This window comes from Haliotis cracherodii, unplaced genomic scaffold, assembly GCF_022045235.1.
Source record: "Haliotis cracherodii isolate W230 unplaced genomic scaffold, xgHalCrac1.p SCAF_12, whole genome shotgun sequence".
Classification (NCBI taxonomy): Eukaryota; Metazoa; Mollusca; class Gastropoda; order Lepetellida; family Haliotidae; genus Haliotis; species Haliotis cracherodii.
This window is the reverse complement of record NW_027266267.1, coordinates 26,344,918-26,360,788: the sequence shown is the minus strand read 5'-3', so window position 1 is coordinate 26,360,788 and position 15,871 is coordinate 26,344,918. Positions and strand designations below refer to the sequence as shown.

At 38.8% G+C, this 15,871-nt stretch overlaps 1 protein-coding gene across 1 annotated transcript in view; it reads right to left on the bottom strand.

Annotated features, from left to right (window-relative positions):
• The window catches only part of LOC139458296 (dynein axonemal heavy chain 8-like), a 171,748-nt gene that overhangs the window by 67,273 nt on the left and 88,604 nt on the right, over positions 1–15,871 (bottom strand). The window contains exons 45-53 of the mRNA XM_071239682.1: positions 15,329–15,575; positions 12,921–13,162; positions 11,898–12,038; positions 10,949–11,180; positions 9,230–9,372; positions 6,624–6,758; positions 5,911–6,033; positions 4,688–4,901; positions 3,329–3,435 (exon numbers count right to left, since the gene is read on the bottom strand). Coding sequence (XP_071095783.1) covers positions 3,329–3,435; positions 4,688–4,901; positions 5,911–6,033; positions 6,624–6,758; positions 9,230–9,372; positions 10,949–11,180; positions 11,898–12,038; positions 12,921–13,162; positions 15,329–15,575 — 1,584 coding nt within the window. The remainder of the gene's footprint in view (positions 1–3,328; positions 3,436–4,687; positions 4,902–5,910; positions 6,034–6,623; positions 6,759–9,229; positions 9,373–10,948; positions 11,181–11,897; positions 12,039–12,920; positions 13,163–15,328; positions 15,576–15,871) is intronic.

Sequence of the window (15,871 nt, the reverse complement as noted above, 5' to 3'; positions counted from 1 at the left end):
TATACATGGCTAATAAATTTCATAGTTTAATACTAAAATCTTCTAAAAATGATGTTGAGAGACTCAATTCTGGGCTTCTCATTGTTAAAACTTCACAATGTTTTGTTTGATAGGCATTACTTAGAAGTTGATGGATGACAATGTAGACACAATTTTATGGATAACAACTTCTGTAATACTGTAAAAAAAGTGACGTTTTGGTATAGATCCTTATACCATTGTCAAGCAAGACTGGTTCTTATCCATAAAATTGTGTCTACCTTGTCATTTTCAATGTTCTTCCATCACCCCTGCTGGCATACAGATGTTATGCAGTGTAGTAGTGCCATTGTGAGAAACAAAGCTGTTTGTGTGATGTAAGCTGAGAACTTGTTGGTTTACAGCACTTACTGGCTTCCCTCATGCTAGAGCTATGACTTTGCTTTCTTTGCTGGTTAAAATAGTGACTACAATTGCAGTATGTATGAGGTAGAGGAGCAGAATGTACACAAACCCTGTCTTGGATGTATGCCACTACTGTGCTGTTGTCCGTGGCTATGAGGATGGTTCATTGGGATAGACATATTTTCCATGCCAGGATGGCATAATAAATGGCCTTTATTTCCTTGCAGTTGATATGTAGGATCCTCTCTCAAGTGTTCCAAGATCCTTGTACCGTGAGATCGTCCATATAGGCTCCCCACCCTAAATCTAACACGTCTGTAAATAGATGGTGTTCAGGCGTCAGAGAAGTCTGAATAATGCTGCTTCATCAGGTGCTCTCTGTGAGTATATCAGTGCAGGTCCCGTAACAAGTTAGGAGGTAGCTGAGGCGTGAACTCATGTGTGTGGGATCGTGATAAGTTGATCCATGTCTGTAGAAGACGTAACATCAACCTTCCTGTGAAGGTCAAATCCTGTTACGTTGCCTAGAAGAGATATCCACCACTTAAGGACCTGCTGGGATAAATTGATAGGTATTGAATCATCGTAATAGTCTTGCCGAATCAATCCTCTGGTGGACATAGATATCCCTTGTGAAGTTGGAAATGCGCTTCAATGTATACGATGTCTTGAACCCCAGTTGTTTCGGACTTGGAGGGATTGACTAGGAAGTCTAGGTAGGTCATAAGCTGGACCAGAAATAGCATGTTCTGGTGTAACTGAGCTTCTTGGTCTGCTGTCAGGAAATCGTCCACGTATTCATGCATTTGTACTAGCTGGAGGTCGGCAAACCTGATGACTGGCGCTGTAATCCGTACGGATTCCATTTGGAACTTTTGAGGAGGTACCAGGAATTTTTTGTTGAAGATCTTAAAGTCTATTATCATCCTCATGTCGGCAGAATTCTTCTTCAGAACTAAGAATACCGGAGAGTAAAATGATGATCTCCGATAGTTTCCAAATAGCTTGCTTCTTTAGTAGCTTCCTGATGGCCAGATCTGCTGCCGCTAGCTTGTCTCGGACTAGAGGATATCTATCTAACGTCCGAGTCTTTTTTATCCGAGGTATGCTTTGGGGGATAGGAAGATCCATGTGTAACAGCTAGGTTGATAGTCGACACCTGGCATCGTTCAGTTGTGTCTTGTCTGACCTCATCTATGACAGGTCCCAATTTAAGAGTAAGGCTTCCTGCATTCTGACTATGGTGTCTAGCATGCTGAGGATGAATCCGACCCAATCAGTCCTAATAGTCAGAGGATTCTCTCCAGATATGCCATCATGTGATGTCTGCAACAGCGGAATGATGTGCCTGATTACTGCGACAAACCAGTTGATATAAGCGCCAATGTCAATTGAATGTCTGGATGCCATAGACAGGTTTTTAATCCAGTTGTCTAAAAGCTTAATAAAGTCCTCATCCAAAACTTTATGGTCCAGAAGTAGAGATTCATGGGTTTGATACAACTTCCGTTTCAATGGGGGTAAGGGTAGCCAATCATCATGTCTGTCATTGGAGGTTGGAGTACAGGCATAAGATGATATAACTCCTCAATGAGTTCCACAAAGATGTATCCCTCTGTATAATCCCGCTGGGGTGAATGGTCAGAGTGATTCACCTCCTCATGTAGGTCCGATTCAGCCTCAGAATGACCGTGGGTGGATGTTCGTCATAATCCATACACTCAACTGTGTGGTTCGTCATCCGCTGGTGTCCAGGACTCTGCTATGAGTAAAGTCCATGCGGCTTATGACGACTGCCTGTGTATAGCAAAACCCGTACGGGAATGATGGTTCTCTTTCAAAAAACAAGCGACCGGCTTGGGTTCCGTCGTTTGATGGTGACCATACAGTTGAAGTGACACACCCGTAACGGTCTCCTGGGCTACCGTGGGGTCCGTGTGGTGACTGCACGGTGTCATAGATTAGGAAGATGGCCTTGTTGTACCCTGACGGGACCCAAGCAGAGTTCTAGATGCCTGAGTTTCATGGGAGGGTTAAGCTTGGGAGCTTCTATCCGGCTAGTCTGTATGGTCATCTGGGGTAGGCCTGATCAGATGGCTGTCCTCCATGTGGCCTCTTGGCTGGAGGACTCTTCTTATCAAATACTGTCTGCTTCTTTTTAAGTATCTCAATCTCCTGAGATATAGCTGAGAAGGGGGGCTCAAATAGTGACTCCATCATCTTCTTCTGCTGGTTGAAGAGCTGTTCCAACATGTTCATAGTAAGTAGATTCAATCGACAGAGTAGAAGGTAGAGATGCTATGACAGGGTCAGAGTAAATAGCTGCAATCACGTCATTTTCTTAGCAGCTTCTCTTCTTCTAGCTTAAGTCAAGGCTTCTGTTTGTTGAATGCCTTCTTAGACAGAGTAGAGCACTGATCGCATCTTGCCTCTTCATTGCATCTGCACTTCCGGCAGTTTTTGTGAGGATCTTCCGTGATCATAAAATGGCCACATTTCTTAAAGGCAGGAGGGAGTGACTCCATGACGAACTCACAAACACCTCACACAAACAATACTTACGTGAGAACGATCGTCACTTCAATTAGCAGCTCTTAATATGACTTAATATATCTGTTTTAAGAAAACTATAGAACAATCTTAGATTAAAGTGACTACAACCAAGTGCTAGATCATTAGAACTATAACAACAGGTGTTGGCTCTAGCACACACAGGAAAGAAGTGAGGTTTCCCGCCATTATGCACGTCACAGCTTGGGTTACTTTAGTGCTATTTGGAAACAACTAATTGTGTTTAATTGACAGTGAAGAGCACGACTGTTGAAAATCTGAAAATTTAGTTAGTGTGACTGAAGCCAAAATACAGGATTTATGGCAAAGATGTAAGAGGTAGAGGACTCGCAAGAATTATACAGGATTTATGGCAAAGATGTAATAGAGGTACCTTTGTTTGTTGCCAGAGAATTCTGGTAGATGGAACTAGTATTTTGATGACATCACAGATCTCTGGGTTAAATCTGCTTGTACAGAAATAGCCTTCACCAATGATACCTGAAAGCAGACCTTGGTTTTCAGCACTACTCACATTAATTTGATGCCACGGAAGCCTTTGACTCAAAGGGCCTTTTGTTTTTTTCTAAAAATTCCAAAAAACAAAGTTGACATTTCAAGATACTAAGATGAAATTTCAAGATACTGACTTGACATTTCAAGTACATACTAATTTGAAATTTCAAAATAATGATTTCAAGATATTAACTTGAAATTTCAAGAAAAAATTTTAAAAAAACAAATGGTCCTAAAAGGCTTCCGTATGAAGCAGTTGCAACAGGGTAAAAATTCACATATACATACATGCTAAATGATTGAGTATTGTTTTACACCACTTTCTGCAATATTCCATCAATAACATGGCAGGTAACACCAGAAATTGGCTTCACATGTTGAAATCGATTCCAACCCATTGCCATGACAAAAAACACTACAACCTCTAGGCTACTTCATCCTCTAGGCTACTCCATCGCCCTAAAATACAAAAACAGTTCGAAATTGGCACTAGTCCTGTAGTCCTTGCCAAACTGCTCAATTATAAAGGTATCATAAGGACAAGTAGATATTTGCGAGTTTTAAGGGTTTCACAATACACATGTATTATCATTATAAGGACTAGTGGACTAAAACTGTTAGATCTACCACTGGGAAAGGTGTATCAAGTAATCATTAACCAGTTTACCGAAACTTAAAAGAATTTATGTGACAAACTTACCATTTGTGTCCCCAATTTATGGATTACGAGGAATGTCTTTGTAGGAGTTGATGATAGAAAGATTGAACTCCGAGATAATAATCTGGGAGAGACTTTTTCTTAATAGAATTAGAATATAGCAAATACTATGTCTTTGTGACAAATATATCAGTTATCATGCATATATGTAGGAAATAGAATTGACCTAAGACTAATTCCATGAATGCGACTTAAATCTTCTCGTCTGAAGCTTGTGTAAAGTAAAATTCAGTTTAGTTTAGTAATCACAGCTAATGATACTCTACATTCTAACAATAAAATCTATCCATCTGCCAACAGCCAAGTTAGCAGCTGAACTCAAATGTTTATGTCACAGACTGTATTCCACTGAATACATGATTGTGCTTTTTAGGGATATTTTTTATGAATTCTTGGAAACCAAGGGGTACCCAATGCTGTATACAAGGTTTGGTACATCGCGGTGCGGTGTTGTATCAATTTAAGGCTTCACTTTAATCTTAATGTTTGACTAACATGCTTCTTTCTTTATGAATTTACCAAAAACCTTGTCGATGGAACTGTTTGAAGGCAGAGTACAGTTGAAGATACAAAACTGTCTCTTGAGTCTCTGTGGAATGTCATTGCGACCTCCGCCTGGATGAATCATAGCTGCAATAAACTGTACATCTACGATGGACAGGAAGTCTCCGGGCTTGTCCAGACTGTACATGCCATGCATCTCCATCATCTGACGGGTGATCTCATTAGTTACCTGCCACAGATACACTACGTCAGTTTACCTGCATCCATTCATTTTTTAATGTCAGTCTTCTAAACTTGGGATAGTCTATTAATAGGCTAAAATATTTATAAAATCCATATTCCAACATCTTACATAATCCCTCACCTACATATATGTATACTTTATTTTTATCAAAAGTAAACTTTACATAAGAATTCTAGATCGAAAGTAAACACCAGTACAGGTTTATAAAGGGTATAAGAGATTAAGTGCATATACACTCTACTGAACAGGCAATATTTAGTGACTGTTTTCTGGCATAACTAGACAGTTTGGGAAAAAATGCTGTCTTATGCTACACAATATTCCAGCAATGATACTGCAGGCTTTTAACAATCAAATCTGTATCTGACAAATAAGATTACAACCCCGGCTGGCTACGGCACTGGTTATGTTTAACGCTGCTTTTAACTGTATTCCAGTTATATCATGGTGTGTCAGCTTAATGTGGGAGGAAAGCCTGAAGTGATGCAAGTCTTAGACATTTACAACTTCGGTGAAACCAATGAGCACGGGTATGGTGCTGACAAACCTAGAAACATAATCAGGGCGAACCAGGATTCGAACTCACAATCATAGGTTTCTGGCGTGCCCAAGGGACGCAACTCTGCACAGCGAATTGCGACCACTTAGACGACTGGGCCACTCATGCCCCCTGCGCCACATGAATGTTGTGGTATTATAATAACTAAACCTTACTCACAAAGCTTTCCTGTAGATGTCCAATTTATGTTTATTGAAGTTAAAGTTTTGCCAAACACTGTCAATGCCTATCATATTAGAGAAAAGTATATGGATGAAAAAACAAAACAATGTTTCACTAAAATTTATTCATTAATTCAAATTGGCAACCCAATCAAAACACTGGTCTGAAGGAAAATGCTTTCAAATATAAACTATACTATCTGTGGATTTGATGGTGCTGAATTGAATTTTGAACCAAAGTGTGATTTAATTGTAAGTATTGTGTCCGACTGACCTGATCTCCCCATGGATTGATGGTAGGCATGTTAATATCATCCACAAACACTGTCATCTTTCTACCACTTGGCGGGCCGTAAGTGCTGCCCATCCTCTTCTCAACAAAACTCTCTACTGTTCTCTGACAAAACATGGGTGGAAACATAACACATTCATAAACATCCTAAAATCAAGGACATTTATCATCAGAAAGAATAAATACTCTCAATTATTATCATATTAATTATTTAATCTGGGCAGTATTTTACTCATTCATCCAGAACTATATCATAAATCATGATATGAATCTTTCATAGGCTTTATGAAGTGATTTGCAAAATCAATCAGACAAACAGAAATAGTGCTCTTTGGAGGTGTTTTTTCGTAGCTCTATTTAATCCAAAATACTATTGTTTTTTCACTTGTTTAACACCACACTCTCGCTATTCCCACTTTTATTATAGCAGCCTGCAAAACACTCTGTCCAATTTTATTTGTTATGTCCAGGTACGCCTAACAAAGTGAAGTGTCAGGTAAAGTGGAATAGCCTTAAAAAACCTTATTTCATTAGTCCTCTGAGTTTGTAGCTGGTCCTGCTTCAACAAGACAAAAATATTTTCCATATTTACATAATCAGTTAATTTTATTCAGTTCCAATAAGTAGCAAAGCCCTCAAATGCTACACGCCCAGATAGCGGACAAGCATTCATTTAGAAGGCTAGTTGTTCTCACCTGGAACATCATGGGTGTGGAAGCAGAGGAGAAATTGAAACTCTTGCTGAGGTGAACATCAGGGTCATACCTGGACATGTAACCCTTGATCATAACAGTCTTAGCTGTACCCTGCTCACCAATCAGTAGCACTGCCTGGAGACAAGATTCACAAGAACAGTAGAACACAGATATAACAAATACGGATAGAGCAAACAAATGGATACAACGAACTGTTAAAAAATCCCCGATTTATCTCCTATATGTTATCATATAAAATTTACGTAGCGGGACATAAAGAAGGAAACAAGAGTTTGCCACTAATGTGGCTTTATCATATAATGGGTAGGTTTCTCGGCAGGATAAAGCCAACGGATAAAAACGATATCCGTTGGGGTCATATGCGTATAGAGATGCAAATATCAAAGGTCAATTAGGACTACTTTCACTGTTTATAAACAAACATGGCGTCGCCCTCGTCATTCGGCGATCGAGTCATAATTAACCATCGTGAATCTGGATAAACTACAGGGATAATTGCTATCATTATCAAACGAACAGTCTAATATACTGAAAATCAGTGTCTAACCGTGACGTAGCTAAAGCATTTTATAAGTTTTGACAACTTTCGAGATATCTAAATTTCGAAACAATTTTGCGAGGACACGAGGCCTAGCCAAGCGGGATCAGTAGCCATATCTGTGCTTGTAGACCTCTGTGGCTTGAAACCTTCTCCACACATCAAAATGGTTGGATTCGGCCGAAATATGTTTGAACTGATACCTTGTTTCGATTTGTCGCTGTGTATACATCTGACTACACTTCTTAACGTTATGAAAGGACAGACCAACTGTCAACGTCTGACCGTGGCCGTGACGTCTCATAGACTAGGGTTAGAGTAGCTTCCCTTTGACAAAGGGCAGTTACTCTAGTGGGCAGACCGATGGATTGCCACGAAAGGCAATTAAAAACAACTGTTGGTTTGCGTATAAGTTGCTTCGCCACTGTATATGAAACAGATTTCAGTTGGAACTATATTGGCTACTGTCACAGTCCTACTGACACATCACTTACCCTGTGATGTAATAAATATTAATGCGTGCATTCCAGGAAAACTCGCAATGTTTCGGTAATGTTTGTGAGAGAGGGAAAGCGATTTTAAAGCACAGAATTAAAGAATGACATTATATGATAAAGAGGTTATCATTCAAGGCTCGCTAAATACAATGTTTATTCCTAATGCAGGATATTTACCATCCACAAACACACTCGCGTGATAACCTCTATATATCCCCCTCCCCTGTTGCAGAATTTATGACATAACCCTAACCTTTTTTAACCGAGGTGGAACTTGTAATGGAAATTTTAAAAAAAAGAAGAGTTTGGAACCTAAGTCCATCTTGTTGCCTTGGACACGTAAAAAATAAAAATTTCTAAAATTTCTAAATAGCAAAAGGCACCAGTTCAGCATGTACTTGACAGACCTTCAAAGTTTCATGAAACAATATTAAACGGTTTCTGAGTTATGCTCCGGAAACGAAATGTGACAGACGGACGGACAGAAGGAGCCCGGGGGGATAATAAGAAGTATCCAGGATAATTGGGGTCACAAATTAGTAATCAAACACAAACATAGTCATCTTTATTAGCATGAATACCATGACTGACTGTACATGTCAAAACAAGATAAACAAGAGGCCCATAGGGACTGTATCGCTCATCTGGATATTTACGCAATCATGACAAAATATACATTTGCATTCTACATGTATATAATCCTGCAAATATTTTGTAATTTTGACTGTCAGCATATAAAAGGGGTGGGTGGCAAATCTGACAGCATGAGAGTGTACTTCTACAGATACAAATGTAACATAAAGATCACCCCTTCCATTTCTCCAATTTGAATCCCCACCATTGGAGAATGCTTCCAACCAAATATGTTTGATAAATATTTCTTAGTTCCAGAGAAGAAGTTGCTAAAAGCAATATAGCCAAATTACCCATTTTTTGGCTACGCCCTCAGCTCCTTGGAGGGTCAGCCCTTCCATTTGTACAATTTTGAATTATCACCACCGAAGAATGCTTCCAACCAAATATGGTTGATATCTATCTCTTAATTCCAGAGAAGAAGTTGATTAAAGCAATATGGGCAAATTACCACAATTGGCCCCGCCCCTCAGTCCCCTGGGGGTCAGCATTACCATTTGTAAAATTTTAAATCCCCACCACCAAGGGATGCTTCCAGTCAAATTTCAAACTATTTGACAATGCTTGTGATAATTTATTTATACCAAACATTACAGAGAAAAAAATATTTTCTACAGTCATATCAACATATTGTATATGTTTTTTTGAACCAACAAGCTACTTGTCACAACCGCTGTGACAGATCAAAATCAATAACTAAACACTAGCTTTATATTTTACCAACCTTCATAATATTTGTACTTTATTGTATTGATGGAATTTGGAGAAAAATATAATGAATCCACCAAAATCTTAATGGTTGGCATCTCTGCAAAACTCACTCTCAAGTGATTTATTTCATAACTGTTTCAATATGACCATTCATATCTGTAAATGGAAATGGTTCTTCAGAATGTAAAATTATACACAGTACAGACCTTGTTTTGTTTGGATATTGTGTCAATGAGGAAGTTGGTTCTCACGTTGTCCACATTCGGAACAAGAATAGATGCAAACTCAGGTACGCTGTCAGACGGGTAGATATACTCTTCCACACGGTTTGACCAGTGCTCCCACTCACCTGGAGTGACAATGAACAATCTTATCATCTGACAGTAACCATTACACAGCACTGGACATGTGACAGCTCACACTGAGAATCATGTACCTGGGTATCTTTTCAAACCCCATGGGCTCAGCAACTTTAGCCACTAGTCTGAAGCCCGAGTCTATTAACATATTGTTTGGCCAAGTAGGCTCAGCTAAGAATAGTCATAAAATAAGTTTTCAATAACACTAAAATCTACTGACAATGGAGCTAAGAGCCAGGTTCAGACAAGATGACTCAAATTTTTCGGTACAGACTAGAATCAATTTTTGGGTCCACAGCATGAACATGGGGGTCCCAGGCTGGTGACATGTGGCATGTTTCACTTGATTTCCAAGAATTTTACAGATATCATATCATTGCACATGCTCGGAAGCCTTAAGCTTATTATAGATGGGGATGTCATTGTTATATTGAAGAAACTTAACCACAAACTTTGAGTATTTATTACTGAAATAGAAAAGGCAGCTGTATGCAACATGTGATCAACAATTTTTATAAGTTTTATACAGTCAAGGTTTTTTGGTATCCATCCATCAAGACATGCAAAGTAAATTATTTGTTTACAATTTACTATTTACAATTTGTTTGTGCATAGGATGCAACAAATTGTGTCAGGAAAAACGTCTTATGCATAAAAAGTTTCATGTCTTCATATTCTTCCAACTTTTAAAAGACTATCAAAGACTTCATTCATGTAAAGGTTCAGTGCATTGAAACAAATTACATTGATGTAGTTACCTTAATTTCTAACATCGGCGACATTCTATGTATGTTGTCATACAGTACTATTAATGAAATATTTTGCAGTTGTATATTTTTATTTTTATTATCTACAAATAGGCGGTCAATCAAATTTAAAAAAGAAATTGAATACGGTACCATTACTTTGGTTTTTTATTGTGGCTTTTCGCTCTTATTGGTTGAATGTGTTAAATGAAAAATGAAAGAAGTGTCGCCTTATATTGCTTGATTGGCCAAACATCAGACAACCATGTTCATTAACAAGGTATTTAAACATGGTTTCTCTTTCCAATAATCCCACTTTCCAGGGCCACAAGTAAGGCCAAGTGTGTCTCAGATTTAGTAGACCCTTCTTACTTTCTTTTACTGTAAGAATGGCATCACTTGTACATCCAAATACACAACCAAAATATTCAATTCTATACACCAGTAGTTCAAGATTATTTATCAACTGAGGTACAGACCAAACGTCTTCCATAAGGATGGTTTGTTGTTTAACGCCACACTCAGCAATATTCCAGCTATATGATGGCGGTCTGTAAATAATCGAGTCTGGACCAGAAAATCCAGTGCTTAATATCATGAGCATCGATCCACGCAATTGGGATCGATGGAATGAATCAACCAAGTCAGCGAGTCTGACCACCCGATCCCGTTAGTCGCCTTTTACGACAAGCATAGTCACCTTTTACGGCAAGCATGGGTTGCTGAAGACCTATTCTACCCCGGAATCTTCACGGGTCTCTGCCAAAAGGCAGCATGATGACATGATTATGTTACTTGACTGGCCTAACATCAAACCAACCTTGTTCATTGACAAGGTATTCAAAAATAGTTTCTCCTTCTTTAAATGGTGGCAGACTAAGTTTGCTGGAGTGGGCCACCATGAAGGCCTCCATTTTGACTCGGTCTTCCAGCTCCAGCAGGGCTCCCAGGCTCCACATCAGGGCAAAGATGAAAAGTCTCTCCAGGTGGTAAGATGGCAGACAACCCTTGTCATCTTTCTTTGGGATCAAGCCTTGGAGCACATCGCACGACTGAAGTACATATTTGTGGCACTTAAGACACTTAAGATGTTTCCTTCTTACAAAGAACTATAATTAAGACTATTTAAACATCTTTCAATAACAAATTGTAATCACGTCATCAACATTACATGTAACCTATGTATACCCTACATTCCTCCCTCCCCTGTGAATACATAAGGCCACTTTGCAGTGTAGTTGCTACTATTATTACTGGCCAGTTGAAGATATCACTGTTGATAAGGTTTATAACAGGTGATATCACAGGTTGATAACAATAACCTGATATTAGACAGTGTTTAATATCGAAGTGCTTGCTTATGTACTGCAGGAGCTAGTTTCACTAACAAATATTGAAAACTCTCAACATCCCCGGGCTTATTCAATGACATTGCGTGTAGAGATGATAGAGGAGCATATGCACACTTGATGACCCCAGCAAACCTGTTGCTTAGTAAGGCTGACATCATATGGCATTGTTAAGCCTGTGAATCTTGCCAAAGAAATTCACAAATTATGTCATAGGGTATATTGTGAGGCATTTGTAAACTTGGTGACTGTAGCACAATGACAGTCTCAAGTCATTTGTAAAAGTTAGAAACGGCAAGTAATAAATAAACTACGAAACTCACTACATGTACCAGAAGCGTTGCATCCTATAACTTAAACTAGTAAAACCCTCTTCAATGACCAATTTCCACCTAGAATGCTGGACTTAGTACTAAGTACCTGTCTTATTTGATTACACTGAAGTGTGTCCATCTTTGCAGAAAGGTTGAGGTTGACATACAGGAAGAGATCTTCAAAGATCTTGTGGTACAAAGTTTGAAGAATTTCTGCTTCCTGGCCATTTCTTGTTCGCAGCCAGCCCTACAAGACAAGTCACATTATGTCAAACAAATCTTTCCATTTCCTACATTGCATGAATGAATTAATCATCCTTATTGTTTGTAACCACAGCCTAGTAGATCTATACTTGATGAAGGGGGCGGTTGGGTAGCCTAGTGGTTAAAGCGTTCACTTGTTCAATTCCCGGGTTTCGATTCCTGACATGGGTACAATGTGTGAAGCCGTTTTTCAGTTGTTCCCCGCAATGATACTGCTGGAATATTGCTAAAAGCGGCGTAAAACCATACTCACTCATTCACTATTTGATGAAGATGCAAGAATTATCCCTGAAATGTAAAGAAGTTGTTACCCATCTATTTTCGTGTCCAGGAGACTCTCAGAAATAATTTTTGGGGTCCAGAGCATGAAAACTGGGGATGTGTTTTCACTCTAATCAGTGTTTCAGGCTGATTAATTTTCTTGGACACTGACTGATTGTCATTCAAAATGTTGTAAAGATATTTTTCTAATGTGGTCATTAATACAAGCTGAAGAATATCAAAAAGTTGATAAAACCATGAAAATGTCCTATTGCTATTTGTCTCCAGCAAAATAAGTGCTCTAAGACTAAAAATAATAATAGTCTTGGTTCTCAGGCAATGCCCGCATCATCAAAAAGTCTGCCGAACATTTCATTTATGTAGGGAGGCCCTTTTCCAGGTTGATAGTACACAACTGTTACAAAACTTTAGTTACATACTGGTATGAACAAGCAAAAAAGAAATACCACCACACGCCCACACTATATTTTAAAAAATCATTGCCTGTGAACCAGTTCTTTTATTTTTTTAAGCCTAATACAAGTAGTTTCGAAAACCTATATACAATGTTTATTACCAATATGAAAATAACTCTTTGTTTCACCTGCAAGATTGGTTTCCAGTCCAGAGCAGAGCTGCTCATGTACACCATACCATTCCTAGATACAGTAGCTGGGGAGGCGTTGTCAATGTTGTGTACTTCAAATACCACCTTGCAGTTAGGGGCCATGGGGATACGATCACCATTGGCCAGGGTGAGAGTCTTGTTGTCATCCAGCACAGAGTTCAGATTCTCAATCCAGATTGCATCAACAGGACCGTCCAGAACAATCCACACATTCTCACCTGTCAGACGTAAACAGCTAATCAACAATCTCACATCATATTGATACAACAGGGGTTATCTAGGAAGTAGCCTGTCAACATTTTCACATATTGATACAACAATGGTTATCTAGGAAACAGCCAATCAACAATCTCACATCATATTGATACAACAGGGGTTATCTAGGAAGTAGCCTGTCAACATTCTCACATATTGATACAACAATGGTTATCTAGGAAACAGCCAATCAACAATCTCACATCATATTGATACAACAGGGGTTATTTTGGAAGCAGCCTGTCAACATTCTCACATATTGATACATCAGGGGTCATATGGGAAACCGCAACTCAACAATCTCACATCATACTGATACAACAGGGGTTATCTAGGAAACAGCCAATTAACAATCTCACATATTGATACATCAGGGGTCATATGGGAAAATGCCACTTGACAATCTTACATCATAATGAGAACATCAGAAATTATCTGGTGAAGCCATTCAACAATCTCACATATTGATACATCAGAAACTATCTGGTTATAACAGACACTCAACAATCATACATCATACTGATACAACAGGGCTTATCAGGGAAACAGCCAATTAACAATCTCACGTGGGGTTATCTATTTTTAGATTTTGCATCAATTAGCATAACCTTTCAACGAAACTTTCCAACATGCCTACTCCACCCTTAGCCTGTAAAGTTTTATATCCAAACTCACTCTAGCCAGTACATAAAGAAATCAGGGCCAGGCAAACCAGTGACAGACAATCAGCCAGGTCACACATTTAACCGTCCAATCTTCATTGGTCGGTTCTTACAACAAACAAGAAGTGACATCTTCACACTAGTTGTGCATATTGACTTTTTTTTCAAGTTACCCAGAGAATCCTCTTTTTGAAATCACCCTGTAAATGGCAAGTGATTTCAAAATGTGGAAGTCACAACATCCTTGTACTTATCTTAACCAAACAGTCTCAAAACATTCTGATTGGTCAATCAGAGGCTATTAAATCACAATAAACCCCCTCTGATTGAAACAGCTGGTTTGATGCCCGCATCAATATTCATAGAATAGTACTATTTTCAGTCATTGTCGGGAGGCATATTTAAATAATTATATCTACAATTATAGGTTACAAAATGCACAGATGCGGTGACTACAATTTTCAAAGGATGTGTGGCAATACATATCGTGCAGAAAACAGGATAGAAATTTACAATCGGAATGCATTTATGTTTTGGGGACAACAGCGAGCTTGGAATTTTGGCACTTTTCTATATACGACTGTGACGTCATATCTTTGTTTCACAATGAGCGATTTGACGTCATAATGAAGACACGCGATGTTTTATTTAGGGATGCCCACCTCATGTTAGCTTACCAAGTTGCCGTGCTTATATGTTTTCAATGGCTGTCATATGTTCAAGTGAAGTATTACGATGTAAACAAACTGCTTGTGTACATACAGCCCCATATTTTGTTCGATGATTCGTAATTCAGATCGATAACCGACTCAAAACACTGGACTCAATCCATGCCGCTTCACTCAATATGTTTGCTAACACCAAAGAGTTCGCGTTTTATTTAGTCATGGTAGAATGGAGATAAACATTCTGTGTTTTCAATGTAGAGCTAGGTTACCTATAGATTTAAACACGCTAAATTTAACACAAGAAACCTCACGCTGTTCGTTCGGTTACAAATTGATTTTACTGCGGTTAAATCTACAGGCACCTAGATCTACATTGAAAACACAGTGTGTATATCTCCTAAGTGAGGCTGTCATCTTATTTGCCTTCCCCTGACTTGATAAATGTTTCTGGTGTGAAGTGTCTTTAAGAGAACAAATTTCAGTTTACAAGCCATTTCTTTTAAAGTTTGGTGAATTCAGAAAAAGGTACATATGATTTTGAACCCTTGTTTGTTGTTTAATACTGCACTCAGCAATCTTCAAGCTATATGACTGGTGTGTCAACAATTGAATCAATCCACTGATTGGAATTACGGGCAATGGTCCATGACGTGGTACAAACACACACTATCAACCAAGTCACTGAGTCACCACCTATTCTACTTTTTACGATCAGTGTAGGTTGCTTCGGCCAATTCTAACCCGGAATCCCAATGGGGCGGCACCTTACTAGTTTTGCATGTGTTAAATAACAGAGAACCTTTTTTGGCTTTGAGTGTTCTTCTCCATAGTGTTGAAAAGATGCCATCAGTCCAGTCATTGGTGGCAACATCAAGTCGACCAAACATCTGCGGTGCTGTGATAGCCTTGGGGTTCATTCTCATCTCCCGATGTGGGTTGCCGCAGTCAGTCATGGATCTCATCAACACATGGATACAGCAGGATTTGCCAGCCCCACTGGGGCCCAGCGCCATCATGCCATGACGGACACGCTGAGTTTCAAACAACTGAAGCAGGGAGGTTGCGGATACAATTACATATTCATATGAAGAACAAGGAGATTGGCATTCATATACTTTGTTGAGAGCACAAGTTTTAGTAAGGACACCTTTGGCTTTTAGTTAAAGGATCTGCATAATTAAAGAAATGAACAGAACTCTTAAAATTTGTTTTGAAGATTTAAATAGGTTCATGTAATGGATAATAAGACCTTTTTTCAGTATAATACTTGCATGGTTTTGACTTTTTAAACTAAAAGTAAACATATAGCTCAAATGTGGTAAAAAATCTGATTGCAGAGGTT